At 37.4% G+C, this 19,490-nt stretch overlaps 1 protein-coding gene across 1 annotated transcript in view; it reads right to left on the minus strand.

Moving 5' to 3' along the window:
- Window positions 1-16,593, minus strand: part of FANCC (FA complementation group C) — a 58,814-nt gene extending 42,221 nt beyond the window's left edge. Inside the window, exons 1-3 of the mRNA XM_062018802.1 lie at window positions 16,429-16,593; window positions 14,777-14,861; window positions 9,275-9,369 (exon numbers count right to left, since the gene is read on the minus strand). Of these exons, the coding sequence (XP_061874786.1) occupies window positions 9,275-9,369; window positions 14,777-14,861; window positions 16,429-16,593 (345 nt within the window). The remainder of the gene's footprint in view (window positions 1-9,274; window positions 9,370-14,776; window positions 14,862-16,428) is intronic.
- Between the last annotated feature and the right edge of the window lie 2,897 nt (window positions 16,594-19,490).

Consider the following 19,490-nt stretch of genomic DNA (forward strand, 5'->3'; position numbering starts at 1 on the left):
ATTCTTATACTCTTAAATTACAATCCCTAATGCTACCTCTAACAATTATTACATGTTATGTTTGAAAGAAGTTAAATTATAAAGGAGCAGAAATGTCACGAAAATAGCTTTCTATCTAGCTAGTATACCCTCTCTGACAACAGTCAAATACAAAAGGTTTAGGAAAACTTGTATGAATAGAGCAGGCATCTAGTAATAACTTCCTTACCCTAGCAGTTTGGCTGCCTGTGCTCAAGGCTAGCTATCATGTACTGCTGTGCAAGAAAGAATAGTACCAAGCTGGGTCCTTCTGTCTTCACCTGGGAACTGTGTTTAAGCAGAGACAAATCAGGCTTTTGGACTTTTGAAGGGCAGACTTTGATTTGTTTAGGAGGTTACTTGATAAAATCCCTTGGGAGTCAGTTTCGAAGCGTATAGGACTCCAGGAAGGCTGGACACTTTTTAAGAAGGAAATTTTAATGGCCTAGTAACAGGCCATCCGTATGTGCCACAAGATGAGCCAGAGGTAAAGACGACTGGTAATCAGGGGAAAAAGGTGAGTTTATGGCCTCTGGAGGAAGGGGTAGACTATTCATATACAGTAGAATAATGTTGTTAGGTTAGGCAGGGAGATAATTAGAAGGTCAAAAGCCCAGCTTGAAGCAAACTGGTTTTAGAGGTAAAGGGTAATAAGAAAACTTTCTATAAATACATTGACAATACAGAGCCACCATCCCGTATTAGATCCAGAGGAAACCTGGTATTAAAAGGTGATAATAAGGCTGAGGTGCTTACTACCTTCTCTGCCACAGTCTTTAGTAACAGGAGCATTTTGTCTGGGGAAAGTCAGCCCCACAAGCCAAGAGACAGGGGTGAGGAGCAAAATGTCCCCCCTACAATTCAGGAGATGGTCAGTGACCTGCTGCTCCACACTGATGTGCACAAATCTATATGGTCATATGGGGTACATGCTAGAGTGCTGAGGGAACTGGCAGGGATGCTCACCAAGCCGCTGTCCATCATTTATCAGCAGCCCCGGCTGACTGGGGGGGTCTCATTTGATTGCAAGTCAGCCAATGTAATACCCAAATATGAGAAGGGATGGAAGGGTGATCTGGGAAATCACAAGTTGATGGAGATCATACTAAGTTCTGTTATACAGTACATGCAGGACAATCAGGTGATCAGACCCAGTCAGCATGGGTTTAGGAAGGGCAGGTCCTCTTTAACAAACTTTATCTTCTATGACAGGGTGATCCATTTGTCGAACGAAGGAAAGGCTGTGGATGTTGTCTACCTTGACTTTAGTGAGGCATTTGGCATTGTTTCCCACAGCATTCTCTTGAGAAATTGGCTGTTCTTTGCTTGGATGGGTGAAAAACTGGTTAGGTGCTCGGGTCCAACGAGTTGTGGTCAACGGAGTTAAATCCAGTTGGCAGCCAGTCACGAGTGATGTTCCCCAGGGCTCAGTGCTGGGGCCACTCCTGTTTAACGTCTTTATGAATGATCTGGATGAGGGGATAGAGCACATCCTTAGTAAGTTTGCTGATGACACCAAGCTGGGTGGAAGTGTCAACCTGCTTGAGGGTAGGGAAGCTTTATAGATAGGCTGGATGGCTGGGTCAAGGCCAATGCCATGAGTTTCATTAAAGCCAAGTGCCGGGTCCTGCACTGGGGCCACAACAACCCCCAACAGTGCTACAGGCTTGGAGAGGAGTGGCTGGAAGGCTGTCTTAATTGGTTTCTTATCATTTCAGTTGAAGTTCAACTTCCACCAAAAAATAAATTCTTGTGACAAAATTTTGTGTCATCTGAGACCAGTGAAAAACATAGTTTTCACTCTAGTTTTTGCTAGGCTCAAGATACAAACACATTTTTTCTTAAATTAATCCCTTCTGTTTCCCAAACTCTTCTCATGAACTGCACAGAATTATTATTAAACTGTTTACATAACAATATTCTTGTAAGAATAGATCAAGCAACTTGATTAAGTGCATAAACTGCATCCTGAAGACCTTTTATACAATCCATTCACATATATGATAATCTTGCTCTTAGTACAATCTGTCTTGCTAGACACTTCTCCAAAGGTATGTTACACCTATGCAAATGCATTTTTGTTTGTTTCATTTAACTCTGAAGTTCCACCTGTTGAAAACGGCTCTGAGCTTCTCACCATACTTTATTGTTGGGTTTGGATGGTAGTAGTAGTAGTAATATGATCATTTCCATCATCATCATTATCTTCTTCCAGATTAGTAAAATTTATTGATTTATTAAAATATATTGCTGTATTTTGGTGACACAAACCGACTGCTGTACCCAACCTAAATGACAGCCAAGGAAACAAAAGTAGTTTTACCTATGGAGAGAGGACTTAAAAACATTTGCTCTTTCTTCCCAAGACTAATCCTGATGTTACAGCAAGCTTAATAGCTGGAACCAACCAGCAATATCTCTCCTTATGTGTTATTATCAGATATTATCTTTTTATATATTTCATCTAGCAATTTTTCAGTGGCTTTGGTTTAAGTTGGTTTTGTACACAGTCAACAAATGTATCACTCAGGTGTTTTTCAGAACCAGTTTTCAGAGAACAGTCACAGAATACTTAGAATTCTTCAGCTTTATTCTGCATTTGAGTAATGCTCTTCTGAATTGGAAGGGTTGTTTTTTTTTTTTTAAAGAAGTTAGGTCTACATCTGGTAACATGCATCTCACCACTCATTCAAATCATGACCCTCACACATTGATCTCTCACCTGCGAGTCATTTCTTAACTATGTATAACAGGGTTTTTCTCAGTCATATTTATAAAATTTTTTACAGAATTTACTATTTCCACCCTCCTTGTGTATTGTCTAAAGTATCTCATTTTTATGTTTCATCTTACACAATATGTCTGTATAGTTTTTCATAAAAATCTGAAATAACAATTTATCCAGCTTCCACTCTTCGAATTTGCTAGAAATTGTTTTAAAACACTGATTAATTTCTCTCAAATAATTACAAAGAGGAAAGCTGCTTTCTGACTTTTCTGAGCTTTAATACTACTACTTTTGACAAAATAGCACATAAAAGCTGTTGGAGACAGTTCAGTGCAGTGCCACAAAGATGTTGAAGGGAGCAGAGCCTCTCCCTTATGATGAAAGGCTGAGGGAGCTGGGGCTTTTTAGCTTGGAGAAGAGGAGACTGAGGGGTGATCTCATCAATGTTTACAAATACATAAAGGGCAGGTGTCAGGAGGATAGAGCCAGGCTGTTTTCAATGATGGCCAATGATAAGACACGGGGCAACAGATACAAGAGGTTCCAAAGAAATATAAGGAAAAACATCTTCAGTGTGAGGGTGAGGGAGCACTGGAACAGGCTGCCCAGATGGGTTGTACAGTCTCCTTCTCTGGAGACATTCAAAATTCACCTGGACAAATTCCTGTGTGACCTACTCTAGGTGGTCCTACTCTTGCAGAGGGATTGGACTAGGTGATCTTTCAATGTCTCCTCCAACCCTTAAGATTTTGTGATTCTGTACATTCTTTCAGCTACACAGAGGATGGAGTATTTGCATTTAACCTGTCCTATCTTCAGTCAGAATGTTTTTCTTCATTTTTGTTCGTATATGTAATTGAAAAACCACTGTAGAATAAAGTGTCCATATACCCATTTCATTCTGCTCCTAGATCTAGTCTAAGAGTGTGCATATGCACTGTGTATCAAGAGAGGTGGACTAGGTAAAACACAATTTCATAGTGTTTAGGTGCCAATATTTTGTAGTGTTTATAGTGCATTATTTATTTAGATTTCTTTGTACAACAATGGACTAAGAACTACCCATAAGCCAGAGTGATGCAAATGCATCCGATCCTTTATTGCTTAATTAAAGAATGGGAAAACCATCAGTTCAACTGCTGTGACAATTATGTTCACTCAGGTATGTTTGCTGTTCATTACTCAACTTTGTTATTAAAATGCTAGATAAAGGTTAAAACAACAAAGAAATCCTGTATTTAGCTTCACACATAAGAAATTAAACTATGTAAACAGAATGCAAAGCATAAAAATGAGAAGTAATATCTTTTAAATTTTTCCCTTCTACATGGGAAAAACTTTAAAATCAGCTTTTCGTATTCAGAAAGCTAATGTGCTTCCTCATTAGTCTTTGTCTCACATATCAAATATGGCATTCAGGTTTCTTGGATGCAACTTTGATGGTTTCTCAACATAACACAATGTCATCAAATTCTGCCATTTCCCATCCTGTCCATAGAATATGAGCCTACGGGGATTTAAATGTGGATTAAAATTTTCACGAACTATGAGAACATTAATAATTGCATTGTGTAACACCCCAAGTGCTTCAATGCTCTGATCAACCATTAATTATAAGACTAATCTAAAAATCTCAAAATGTTAACAAAACAATATCATAAAAGTGATCATTAGCCTGTAACTATGCACAACCTTTTGCATGTTCACAAAAGCCTCCAGAATAGGCAACCATTAGGAGTGGGATAACTGGCAGACTGGTTTTATTTGTTTCACTATGAGGCATATTTATTTTATAATTTCTTTTAGTTTTAACTATGAATGGAAAGGTTTTTTAATACGGCACAGCTTAAGCAGAAGTGTAACACACAACAGCTAATTCCCAGTTTTTATTATGAACAGCCTGTTCATGCTTACTCTCTAACAGCATTATTTTATACCCATTAGTTTGCTTGCAGAAGTCAAATACACTCATCTTTATTCATCATCCTCATGACAAATCTGACAAATTAAAGGCAAACTACTGTATAATACTGCCTTTCTAACAAAATACATCCAGACGGAACCAGAGAAAGGCAATAATATTATTGTCCTTAGTTTAATCCCTAACAATGTTTAAATTACCCTTCTCTTTCAATGACTGTGTGTGAGAGCATGTGTCTGGGTGCCGCACTTACTAGCAATCGCTTCATGCAGAGAGTGCGACCTACACTGTATCTGGCTATACAGAAGACCTATGGAAGCTACATTCCAGCACTGAAATTCATGCTCATTAAAAAAAGAAAAGCTACCATTTCAAGCAGCATTTGATCCTAAAAACATTGTAGTCTACATTGCACACTTTAATTAAATTCCAAGTAATTTAATTGCACATTTCATTTTTTCCAAGGATTTACAGACCTGCATGACCTTGGTTTCTGAAATTTACTAATGCCGCTCAATTTCAATTTCCCTTGTGATCATTTGGAGATTTGGAGAGTATATAATAATTTTCACTATGAGGGTGAGGGAGCCCTGGCACAGGCTGTGCAGGGAGGGTGTGGAGTCTCCTTCCTTGGAGGTCTTCGAGACCCGCCTGAACATGTTCCTATGCAACCTGATCTAGGTTGACCTGCTTCTGCAGGGGGGTTGGACCAGATGATCCCTAAAGGACTCTTCCAACTCTACCATTCTATGATTCTATGATTCAGTTGGGTTGCTACTCGTCTTATAATTTAAAGAACTCAGCTTTCCTAAGACAATAGCAGGAAAGCAAGCATCAAATATTTTTTTTGCTACTTTGAAAATGCAATTTAGTAGCTGAAAACAAAAGACTTAAGATCAGACTTCCTTTCAATGATCTTAGTCAAAGATGCACTGAAAGGCCACAACATACTCCTTAGGAATTCACTCTTGCCATGACAAAAAGCAAAGTGTAATTTAATAGTCAATTTACTTAGCTATAAAAACTAAGGAAAGAAGAGTTTTCTCTGCTAACTTCACTAAATAATCTCATTTTCCAATCAGGCATAACTTTACATTTTGAGAGGAAAATTTTCATGTAAATCACACTTAAAGCTCACAAAAATAGGAAACAATCTTTAAAAAGGTGGGATTGTTTTTTTGATGCTAACAGCTAACAGGAAGCAGGCAATGCTGGCTATCTCCATCACACACTCTTCTTGATTTTCTTCAGTTGTTTGGGTGAGGTTTCTTGGTTGGTTGGTCTGGTTTGCTTCTTTACATTTTCTTTGTTCTATCATCAATTAAATGTACATCCAGAAGTCCCAATTTATTTGATGTATGCTGGCTTACATAGCAAACTAGTTCATCCTTTCAGAAACTGAATATTCCTCCTCAGTGTATGCTGAAGCTGAAGAGAGAAAATTAACTCTCTGCTGCAGAGACAAAGGACAAGGCTACTGTGAAGGTCACTTTTGGTGATGCTAAATGGCAGTTCCCATCTGTAAATGCCTTTTCCATAGCACCTGTGTCAGTGTGTGTGGCAAGCCCAACACTCATAAGTCAATGGGGCCTGAAGGGATGCACCCACGAATGCCGAGGGAATTGGCTGATGTGGTTGCTAAGCCACTCTCCATCATTTCTGAACGTTCATGGAGCACAGGCGAGGTGCCTGAGGACTCAAGAAAGGCCAATATCACTCCAGTCTTCAAAAATGGCAAGAAGGACAACCTGGGAAACTACAGGCTGGTCAGCCTCACCTCCATCCCTGGAAAAGTGATGGAATAGCTCATCCTGAATGTAGTCATTTGAATGTAGTCACTAAATATACAAAGGAAAAGATGGTTATCAAGAGGAGTCAACATGGATTCACCAAGGGGAAATCCTGTTTGACCAACCTAACAGCCTTCTATCACAGAATGGTAGGGTTTGGAAGGAACCTTTAGAGATCATCTAGTCCAAACCCCCTGCCAAAGCAGATCCATCTAGATTAGGTCACACAGGAATGCGTTCAGGTGGGTCTTGAAGATCTCCAGAGAAGGAGACTCCACACCCTTCCTGATGGGTTGTTTGACCCTAGACAAGAGTTTACTGGCGACAGAGAAACTCAGTTTGTTACAAAGCTGCAGAGACTTGTACTTCCCTCATCTTTGCACAGCATTTCTACTTCTTACCAGGGCTCGCTGAGCTGGTTTGTACTCCTGGGGTTAAGCAGAGCTGCCTTGGTAGAGCTCAGCAAACCCTCACTCACGGTTCAGTGACTTTCCCTCTCTGGTTGTATCATTTGGCAAAACATTCCTTAGAGTTAATGGCTACTTGCAAAGTATTTTTTTCCATTTGAAAATGCATTCGACTTTGAACTGTAAAAGCTCTTTGGGGTTGAGGCAGTGGCAACTGAGAGAGTGCAGGATGTGAGGGCATCTCACTGAGCAGGGTGAATATTACTTGCTCCTTATTTTGAACTCTCAGAACAAGGCATGTAGCCTCTGAGTACTTTTACAACTGAAATCTTCAGGTGAATCTGTCAGAGAGAAGGCATGGGGATCACAGAGTGGAAGAATGAGGCTGTTCAATGCGTGCAGGGCAGTTTCATCACCCGTAGCCAAAAGGTAATTCAGCTCATGTGTTTGTGTTTAATGCTGTTAGAGCTCATGACATCCACTGGTATTACCAATAAAATCCATTAGCCAGTAATCAAAATCAAATAGAAGGGGACAAAAATATGGGCTGTAGTGGAAGGGCTCTCAACAATGAGGTTTTTTAAGCTGCTGTGTGGATTAGACAGGGAGTCTGTCTGGCTTATTAAAGCCTTCCTATTTCTTTCCCCATCCCTTGATGATGTTCTATGAGAGTGTAACCAGATGGCTAGATGGGAGGAGAGCAGAAGATGTCAGCAAGGCTTGTGACACTGTCTCCCATAACATCCTCATCAGAAAGCTCAGTGTGGCATGGATGAGTGGACAGTGAGGTGGATCGAGAGCTGGCTGAAGGGCAGAGCCCAGAAGGTGGTGATCAATGGTACAGAATCGAGCTGGAGGCCTGTGGCTAGTGGAGTTCCACAGGGATGGGTTCTGGGGCCAGTCTTGTTCAACATCTTCATCAATGACCTGGATGAGAGGACAGAGCATACCCTCACCAAACTGGGAGGACTGGCTGATTCCCCAGAAGGCTTTGCTGTCATTCAGTGGGATCTCGACCAGCTTGAGAGTTGGGCAGAGAGGAACCTCATGAGGTTCAACAAGGGCAAGTGCAGAGTCCTGCATCTGGGGAGGAACAACCCCATGCACCAGTACAGGCTGGGAGTGACCTGAAGGAGAGCAGCTCTGCAGAGAGAATCCTGGTTGCCAATAAACTAACCATGAGCCAGCAAGGTGCCCTTGTGGCCAGGAAGGCCAATGGCACCCTGGGATGCTTCAAGAAGAGTATGACCAGCAGGTTGAGAGAGGTTCTGCTCCCCCTCTATTCTGCCCTGGTGAGGCCTCATCTGGAATCCTGTGTCCAGTTCTGGGCTCCCCAACTCAAGAAGGATGGGGAACTTCTGGAGAGAGTACAGCACAGGGATTATTACTGGGATTATTACTGCATCTAAAGCAACATTACCAGTTAAATACAGTTATTTACCACAATAAATATCTGCAGTATCATTGCCTATTTTATAATAATTTTTACATCCTAGTATTAAATGCATACCTAGATAAACTGACACATAAAAACTCAATTGGTGAGTAAGAAATTAGCTACTTAGAGAAGCTTAGAAGTACCCTCAGTGTCAGCAGACAGGTACATAAATAATGGTCAGGCTGCTACATTCTCACTAGTTGTGAGGATTAAAAGGAGAAAAAAACCAAAACCATTAATATTTTTAATGCATATTTTTATATGGACCCATAGAGAACACAATGATGTAAAATCAACAACTCTGCACAAATTACAATATAAAGCATTAAGCATTAATGTGCTGCAAGTTTTTACATGTTGATGTGCTTTGCTACGTTTGGTGTGGAAATCCATAAAATACAAACAGATGTGCCATGCAGAACTCTAAATTTGGGACTGAAGTTAAAGATTCATTATTCCTTAAGTAACTAAATATAAATCCACACAAGCACTACCCCTCCCCTCTCTGACTGCCTTTGAAGAAACTTTGGATACAATTAAATTCTCCACAGGCAGGAGATTAAACAAAAGCAAAAAAAGAAAAAACATTAAAGAGCAAATATAAGCTGTTCTTGAAGCATGGCATTTCTCCAGGTTATTGATTTTATCATAATTGAAAGATTCTTTTTGTTTTAATAACACTTACTTCCCTTCTGATTTGTGGTCTTTTCTCACCATTCAGTTACTAGATTTGGTGAATCTATTAGATTAAAAGCCATCAAAACTATCCACTTTAAAATGCCACATCTTTTTAATATTTAAAATGACAGACTAGCTCTGACTGTGCTATAATTAGAGTGATATATACTTCAACATAGTCTGTATGCAAGTTGTGTTTGGAGCAGCTTCCTAAATGACAGTGTCTCTATGATGTAGCACCTTTAAATAATCAACTTAATTTAAAGCAGTCCTGGAAAGCATTGATTTGCTTACCCGTATCCAGCTGTTGGCCTTCAATTCCACAGGGCTCTGTGGTTCACTGCTGTATAGACAACATAAGCACCACATCAGAGTCTTCTGGCTTTCATCTACAGGAGAAAAAATAAAAAGCAAATAAGGATACAGAATCACACACAACAATCCTTATCCATCCACAAAACTAAAGCCCTTAGCATCAGTCTCAAGTTATAATGCTTCCATTCTACTAGATTCACACCACAAATTTAATGTTATTCATATGTAGTTCTTGTTAAATCATTTCCTCCAATAGTAGTTTAAAAGGTACCAAAGATTTCAAAATCTATAAAATATTTACATGGTCTTAAGACACATTCACGATCTAATTGTTCATTGACAAAAATCACACTAGAAGCTATGATCAAAGAACTTTAAATTTAGTATCGAAATATTAATAATATACAATAATCAAGAGTAGTAAAATAGTTATTACGTTGTGTTCAAAGCTTGCACAACTGAAGAATGCTCACTTCTGAAAAAGTTAAGTTCAACAAGCATGAAATCATCCATAACCAGAACGTAAAACAAAAGAGTCTCCATGCTTCAGGGAAATTACATTTCTGCAGACAGCAGAATAGCTAAATGATGATGGAAAAAAAATCTTATCACGATTTTCTGTTCAGGAGCAGATTAGGTTGTACCTAATTCTAACCTCCAGCTGGAAATTAGTTGCCTTCTCTAAAAACTTGCTGTACTGACCAATACCATCACTGCTCAGATGCACAGATATTATAGAGGACTTGACTATTTTAAGTAGATCATGATTATTTCCCACAACTTTGTTTTCAATAGGAATTTTTAAAAAATATATTCTTTGGCACATATCAAGAGTCTCTACACCAAATTTCATCCCAGAATAAAACTGAATGATTGCAATGAAAGTGATGAAACTTGGATATAGTACTGTAGCTCTAATAGAATATTCACTCAGCAAACGATATTTTTTGGAAATTTTATTAGGACACAAATTGATTACCAAGCTCAATATCTGGTCTCTTGTATTTTCTGTGCATTTGTTATCCAGGATGTAATACACAGTATTATTTATAAGTGCTCTTTTGGTAAAGCCTGAAGAAAAAAATAAAAGCTCCATTAAGTAATGTCTGTATTTTCACCAAGTCATCAGAGAAGTTAATATGGATTTAAACCAGTATTTGTAAATAAATGTCCAACAAGACTGTAGGCCATTACTGGTCTCCCACTGAGTAACATCTCTGGACAGAAAGGTTTTCTCAAACATACAAATTTAACTGACTACAACTTGCGGTATTCTGCCATTAGGTGGTTGGGGATTTTTTTTAATATGGATTTTTACAAGGCTAATGGTTTCCTAGATTGTGTAAGACTCGAGTTAAAGGAGACATCTTGCATACCACTCAGCAGAGACTCAAAGTATCCTTCCACTTCGATTTTAACTGTATCCAAGTAGCACTCAGACATCAGCACTGAGACAAATCTATCTCCTTCAAAAAACATTTCATCTAAACTCTGTTCAGATGATTAAATGATAGATTTTAAACATTATTAGTAATTAGAACTATAATATTGTGTGTTTACAAAGTCTGGCTTTTCCAATTATATAAATTATATTTTTTTAAAAGTCAAACTATACAGAAAGAGATGGGTTTGTTGGGGGACAGATCAAATCCAAACCACCCATTCTGAACAACATAGTTCATAAAATCATAGAATAGTTCAAACACTTTATCTTTTGACTCATTCTGCTTACACTATATATCTACAATACACTATTGAAGTAATTTGATTTATAATTTTCTTTTGACGTGAAAAAACTAAAAGGAAGAGGTGAAAAAATGCATGCAACTGCTTAATTAGACCTTTGGATAAAAAGATCTTTTGCTGTATGTGATGACTTGCTGCCATGAAGTACATTGCACACATTGTTGCTTGTCAGAAATGTAAATCAGTATAGTGAAAGCCAAAAAGATGAAAACAAAGCTCAATCACATACTGTCACACTTTGCCAATATAGTGAGTTTAAACAGATTTAGCTAGATATGTTCAGACCTCAGCCAGTGAAATCAACTTACATTGATGTCATAGCTATGCCAACAGTTCCCAATAAATAAGAGACTTGTACAGCTTCACAATTTTCCCAGTGAAAATTACCTTGAGCAAAAAACAAAACTGAAGTAGCTTCCCATAGATTTGTGAAAAAGATGAAAAGAGACTATATAGTCCCCTTGCTGTAGTACCCAACAGCACTCTCAGGGCCGCTCTCAGGTTTGTTGTTTTCTTTTTCACAACTGGTTTGGAACAGAGGATGAAAGATGGGAAGATTAAGACTAAAGGGGGACAGATCTTAAAATAATTATGGCAGCTGCATAAGATAATCACATCAAGAGACCAAACACAGAGAGACATAGAAAACTTACTAGTGAGGTTTTTCCCTCCCATTTTCCTAGTAACTGTGATCCCCATGGAAAACATATCATCGCAGTATGCACTGTAAACCATTATCAGGATATGAATGAAGGCATTTGATCTTATTATGGCATGAAAGAATGCTAACTACTCAAATACCCAATTAATACATCCAGAGGAACAAAATTACTAACTCAAAGGCAGAAATTATATCTCATAAAAAGGTCACCAACTGTCTACTGGACTTCTTAAGTAAGTTAATGTTGTAACCCCAACTAAAGGAATGAGGATTTTCTGTAGAAAATTTAACATAGCCTGGAATTCTTTTGTAAAAAATTAAAAACGCCTAACAATAAAAGTCAACCAGCCAACCAAGCAAAAGATCAGATTTTTGCAATGAATCAGAATGCACTTCTTCCTTGCCAGTCTCACATTAAAAATTGAAAAAAAAACCCCAAATGTGTTCTACACAGAACAGTGTAGTCTCAGTCATCCTATGACAGTCTCTTTGCAATTATCCTGTCATGAACAGTGACAGATGCAAGGAGTTAATAAGAAAACCTGAATCTTACAGCCAGAGACACTCTTTTCAAAGCTTGCTGTAAAATTTTATTGAAGTTTATAAAAAAATATTGATTAAAGTGAATTTTCTGTGGAAAGTAATGATTACGTAAATATGCACACTCACTACATATACTGACATAAAGACACCAAGAAATTCCCCAGCACTTATAGTATTAGTTTGGGATTCAAGACATTTAGGCTCTATATTCAAACCAGGAGGGTCCTACTGAGAAGATAATCCCTCAGTCCACATTAAAAACAGTGGAATTCCTTACCAAGACTGAATTCCTTATGTATCCCTTGTGGTTTAGGACCACAACTACAGCCATGAGATTTTCTTTGGTCGTGCCTCTTTCACATTAGCATTCTAAATAAGGCTAACTTGGTCACCTCCTGCTCAGCAGTGTTTATGAGCAGATTATTTTCCCTTGGAGACTATGCTTCCTGCACTGAGTGGTCAGCCATGTCAGCTTCCAGCACCAAGAGACATTCATCTAAGGTGATAGGTATTGTGGTTTGGACATGATGCAGAAGTACAATGTTTTTCCTCCTCCATTTATTAGTATGAAAGCCTGAACTGAACAAAATTAGTTCCTTCTACTGCAAGGGTGGCCTGGTCTCAGACACATGCCTGAATGAGCTATTTATCCAAATAAGAAATTACATGAAACTCACTTGAGAGTCTGCAATTTGCTACAGTCAGCACTATCTTAAAGAATATCTTAGAACTGGTGCCAAAGAAAATGAAAATCTGCTCAATCTAAAATGCCAGCAGTCCAAAGTGAGCTCAGGTGGCTTTAAAATGAGGAAGTGGTGGGAATGTATAAGCAGACATCTTCAGATCTACCAATGACAGAAAATCTTTACTCATCTTTAAGAACTACAGGGAGAGATTCCATTTTGAGCAAGTGAAGTTCTCTGAATTGGCTTGCTTTCAAATTTTAAGCCAAAAAAACCCCTGTAGTAAAACTCTTCTCTTGCAATCTTCAGAGTTAATGATCAACTTGCAGAAAAAGTGCTTTTCTTGCTTTAGAAAGTGCTGAGGGATCACAAAGAAAAGGAAAGTAGAGGAAACCAAGAACGTATTGCTGGGATTATTGTGGAAAGGAGGCAAAAGCAGAAACAGATGGTTTTCAACTTTGATGAAAAATATAGATGAAGTTACTTTCTATACCATAATATATTGTCAGCTAAGAAAAACTAATCATCTAAAGACTCTTATATTCGAAACAAAACTTAGAAGAAAAGCATGTGTGTAATTGTAAACAATCAATTATCAACATTTCCAAAAAGTGAATTATGATTTAAAAGGGAACCTCTCCATTGTAAAAACAAGTCTAAAAAGTATGAAAAGGCTTTTCTCAAAAGTTGCCACAAAAGCCCAATTTCCAAGCTCTGCAAAAGTGATCTATGTTTAAATCTATGGTTCCTTCACAAATTTTCCTTTCAGAGGGGAAGTGCTGACATAACACACATCTACCATGTATTTTGCAGACAAGTTCATTCTAGCTGTGCTTGGAGCTAACTAGAAGAAGATGAAGCCAAACCAGAAGACATATGATCTCTCAAGCTTAATAGTGCACTTGACTTGATAAGCCCTTTCAAGTGAACACAAAAATTGTCCTTTCCTGTATTTCCCCCAACAGGAAGTAAAAAGCAGAAGAGACAAAGATATGACCTTCTGTTGTTGTTGTAGTTGTAGTAGTAGCATAATATTGGCAAAAGTAACTTATCAACATATCAACATCTCAGTTCCTGAAAAAATGTATTGAAACTGCTGGTGATGTAGCACAAGTAGTGCCTCCTATACCATCCAATTGCTCCCAACAGCTTTCCTGCCCTGAATTTCTTTCCTTTATTTTGACATACACACACGTATACTTCCAGTAAGAGGCTTCTCGTATTTCACAAGCTTTTTTCCTCTGTCACTACTCTACTGTTTTGCTTTTGATTCTATGTGCATTTTCATTAGTTTGGAGAAAACACACATTCAAAATAAACCCCATAAAACCAAACACAATCAGAACTTTGTAGTTTACTACACTAATAAAAAGACTCCAACAAACTGAATATCAGAAAAAATACTTCCTTATCAGCATAAATAACAGAATATTTTGATGTATAACTAGAAGAAACTTCTGTTGAAACTAATTTAAATCTCTAGAATTTGTATGTTCTGTGAAACTATCAAAAAAGTAACTAATATCAGAAGAAAATCAGAAAAAAACGGAAATCATGATGTAGATAAACACTCACTATTACTGGGTTTAAAAATCGACTGCTCCCAAGTCAAGATTCTGTAATTAAGCCATGAAATTAATTAGGTCCAAAAGTAAATTTGAGATTTCTCAATACCACATATATTAAATAACTTGGCTAATCTTTTAATCTCAAAATTTTATTCAAGTGGAAAAGAATGCTGTGTTTTTACAGAAAAAAAAATCCATGTACATAACAAATTGTATTTTCCCAATTCCAAAACAAAAAAGTTTGTGGAACTGTAGCAGAAAAATCATTACACACTCTTACCATATCCTATAACAGAAGGATTCCAACAAAGTCTTCCTAGAAGTTGGCCAATTAAAGGGAACTGCTGGATTGCTACAATCGAATCCTGTTGAAACACGGAAAACAAATAAAATTATAAGAAATATACTGCACATCACAAGCCAGTTACGACAACTGTTAATGATACAGATTACTGTAAATTACAATCCCAATGGTTTTGCTGTGAAATGCTCTGGAAGCAAAACACCTGCATGTATGTAACAAAAGCAGAACTTCCTGAAATTGGCTATAATGTCGTAACTCAAGTAAGTTAAAGCTTAAGTAATTTCCTTGCCTAATACTTCATTATGGCAGAAAATCTATTCAACTGCCCCACATGCAGTAATTAGAAAACAGTAACCAAGATTTCATGATAACAAAAGCACAATTAAACTATACTTTTGTTGATCCTCATTGTTTTAATACACTGTCTCGGAGTTTCTGAAGAAATTAATACCTACTATGGCATAAAACTAGGAATCTTTCTGTTGCTTTGCTTTAACTTGAGTAGCCAGTAAAAAACTGCAATTTAGCTTTTAACTAAATAGGAAGCAGCTTCACTATAAAAGTAGTAGACAACGTAGTTTATATACAATCCTGTGTAATCAGTCTTATTTTTCCATTTTTGTAGCTTTACTATCTAATAAATGAAGGCTTTTAAAAATAGTGCTGTGCTGAGATAACATGCAAGTAGCAGGAATGATAACCATCTCCTGCTGCTGTAATAAATTCCTTACATTTGTCTCACATTTGGGGCTAGCCCTAGACTTTCTGGGGCCATATTCACAAGGTCCATTTCAGGCCAAGCTTCAAATTACTTGACATAGCAATGTTAGAAGAAGGTATTTTTTTTCCCCTTTCTTAAGAAAAAGTCATGTATTAATATGGGAAGAAACACCCCCTCCCCCCCCAGTCTGTTATTTAAAAATTAAATTCAGTTCAGGAAAAAATAACAACTCTGAAGTCTTAGGATAAAAATACTATTTTAAAAGTACTTCCACAAGAAGTCAGTCTCATGTCATTAATGAAATATCTCTAAAGCAAATCACACTGAATAAACATACTGAAAAAGTCATGCTCAGAATAATCTATATACAACTAAACATATAAACAGCTAAATTTACTTTAAAAAAGCACTCTAGTGAGTGCAGACAATAATTAAATTATTAAATAGAACAGCCAGCAGCACATGCCATGCTGCTAGAATTCACTACATGTGCCACAACACTGGGGTTAACATGTCAACAGACTCTTTAAGATTTAAAGGATCAGTTACAGTTTTGCATGTTAAGGCCTTTAAATAATCCAATTTATGACCTGACAATCAGAATCAAATTCTTGTTTATTTTAAGGAGGTTTTTAAAGAGGCTAGAGCATTGGCTGGGAAATCTCACGTGACAACAACCAACCTAGAAGAAAAAGCTCCTTTCATAATAAATCAGAGAAACAGGAAGCACACTCCTGTTTGCATTACCTGTGACTGTTTCCCCAATTTGCCTCACTGATCCAGCAATACATTAGGTCAATAGCACAAACCTCCTTGCTACTGTTAGCTTCTGGTTTTGTCAAAACACGGTGCAGATATTTTCTGACTATCTTCAAAACAGGTCACTCTGCCTTTCAAGGTCACTTACCATATGTTTTAAAGTTTCATAAATCTGATGCAGAAACTGCTGGAGCTGAGGCAAGTGAAGGCACACATCCTTCTGGGATTCCAACGTGGTGGCTTGACCCCATTCAATAGCTTTATCCAACCAATATTCAAAGTTCAGTTTGGGCTCTGTAGTGTCTTGGGCCATTTCACAATCCTGAAAAAAAACTGTAACTCTGTATCATGCAGCACCAAATAGTGGCTTCACACCAAAACTGAAAATGAGATCAAAGACTTCTGCTAACCTTTTTTGTGTTCACAAGTGACCAAAGATGGGGGACTGTCTATGTTTACATCTCATAAGGGTGTCAAATTTCTTGCTAGTAGTAAGAGGGTAAGATAATAACCCCATTGCAACAAAGTAGCAAAGGGAGCACAGTAATCAGAAAATTACCTTAAAATGTACCAGCCAGCTGCATCTCAGGCTTTTATCATCTGAATTTGTCGTCAATATTTCACTAAAAGAATATTAGAAAAATATGAGTATAGATTTATTTAGAATGCTCTGTTGATGAAAAACTGAAAATGCCCATTGCAAGATAAATGAAAGCATTAAAATAAGGCTCAATCAAAACAAAAGTGGTTAGGAAACCTTTGCTCGTTTCAATTTTTACATTTGTGATTGATCGTTAGTTTTACATGCAGAGAATATGCTAATTAAAGGAAAATAACAAAATTTGTATTTAATCTATTTCTTTTTATTATTATAAAAAGGAGAGTAGAAAAAATATAACTATATGTAGCTTTATATGTAAGTCAGTTCTTAATAAAAGCTGTACCATATATATATCCAATGCCACAGTTTGCTGTAAAAACGGGGTCGAGAGATGAGCACTATTGCCAAGCCAGAATGTTAAAATTTAACAAAAGTGCCCCACTATAAGACACCAATAAACCCCCTACCACATTTTTTTCTGCTTTGCTATTATATTTTTCATTGACAGAAGGACAGAGAATAGCACAACGGGCACTACAACAACCTTTAAATCTCTCTGAAAGAAACACCTCATAGGCTTAAAGAGCAAACAAGCTCTTGCAGCCGTTCAATCATTGTTCTTTCTGTCAAGACTGCAAAGACAACTGTCAATTAACACAAATGTGGTGGCAGCTTTCAGACTGTTGCCCACTTGGAGACAAACTCAGACACTCATATATGCAACAGAAAGCATTATTTACACCAAAAAAAAGAAACCTGAATCTGAGCAGCAGCCCTGTAAATCAAGGTTCCAGCTAACCCCTACTATCCCATCACTTATATACATTAATCATAGCCAGATAAAAATCCAAAGGTTAATAAACTTGTTTAATTCCTATGAGTAATAAATAAATACATACCCCATAATGAATCACAGCTATTATTTGACTTTGAGTCTTGTCTAGCAAAAAAATTTAAAAGGTAAAGCTGTTGGCTTGCTAGAGTTCAATATATATTTGCCTTAAACATATTCAAAGTAACGTAATCAAAGCCACTGCTTTTGAGTTATTACACTCCTGTTTCTACCTGCAACTGTTGCTCTCAGAACTCTTAATACACCTGTGCAGTGCCAAAATCTTACTGAACTTCTGTGAATATCAAAAAACAAGCTACAAGACTTGAGTATCACACTAGTCAAACACCCAGCAGCTACTAACCATCAAACACTCTTTATCATCGCAGGGACATAATAAAAGTTTTAAGAACAAATTAAAGCCAGAAACCAAGCTTACACATCTGAGTAAAATACTGAGCTTGTTTGATGTTCCTAGCTAAGATTATTCCTCCCTAATAACTGAAAAACAAGTCTCCTAACAAAATGGCTTAAGGAAAGTTAAGGAAAAAAAAGGGGGGGAGAGGCTGGGCAGGGGGCAGCATTGAACCACTAACATTACTGCATTTTGGGGCCAGTCATATGAGTTGACCACATATTAACAGAGGATCCAAGGTAAGCAAACCAAGCAGGCTTATCTCCTATGCCAGGGACCCATGACTAATATTACAGTATGCAGAACGACACAACCACTGCAGCATGAGGATGGGTGAGGATGATTGTCTTCCAGAAGTCTGAAATTCCAGCTTCAAAATAAGAAAGGTGTTTTATCTTCCTCCTTAATTATAGTTAAATAAACTGGATTGCTGGTCCAGTGAGACTCCTTAGCAATTCCCTAACCGGTCCAGAGCCCTAAGAGAAATAAAATCTTGAAACTCAATTTATTCTATATGCTGCTAAGTGCAAGTGTGCATTTTTTTAGTTTCTGATAGTTAATTACCTTAAGATACCTGTCCTGAGTATCTTGGATATAAGCAAACTAATGTCCCACCAACAGACTTGTACTAGTATTATAAATAAACCTGTCTTTCCTTCACCAAGGAAACGAAGTAGTTCTGGGTTTGGGTACTATTCAAAATTTTCTCTTGAAATGCAGTGTATTTTTCACAGTTGTCCTGTTTTATGAAAGCACAAGCAACCGACTTGCAACAACAAAAAAAACCCCCAAAAAACTATACATTCTAGAGTTCACAGCTTATCTTCAGAAGGGTAAAGCCTGAGCTTGCTCCTTTCACATTTTCTGATGAAACAGAAACAAAGTTCTGTTATATATATACACACTGGGAAAAAAAACCCAAAACAATAACAAACTCTCAGTATTAGGTTTATTTACAAATCTTTGTTTGCACTCTTTTTGGCATGGAGGCAAGGTTGACCACTTCTGTAAAGCTTTATACAAGAATTACTCTTGACAATGCAATGCTAGTAGAATCCCTTACAGCAGTTATTAGGAACCAAATGTAGATTTTCAAGAATTACCTTCACCAAAAAAAATCCAAGTGCTAAAAGTGTGCTATTATCTGTTTTGGGATACAATTAACTAACATCCTTATAAAAATTAACCTGACACCTACAGAACAGTAGAATAAAGTGACACTTCCAAGAATTGCTGCATTGCTTATACAGGCCATTGGTCCTTGTTTAGCATTTAGTATGTGCTTCAGTTCATCCTTGACTATCATTATTTTAATATGGACTAATATTTTGCTGCATCACAACGTTGCTTATGCTAGACTAA

This window comes from Colius striatus, chromosome Z, assembly GCF_028858725.1.
Source record: "Colius striatus isolate bColStr4 chromosome Z, bColStr4.1.hap1, whole genome shotgun sequence".
Lineage (NCBI taxonomy): Eukaryota > Metazoa > Chordata > Aves > Coliiformes > Coliidae > Colius > Colius striatus.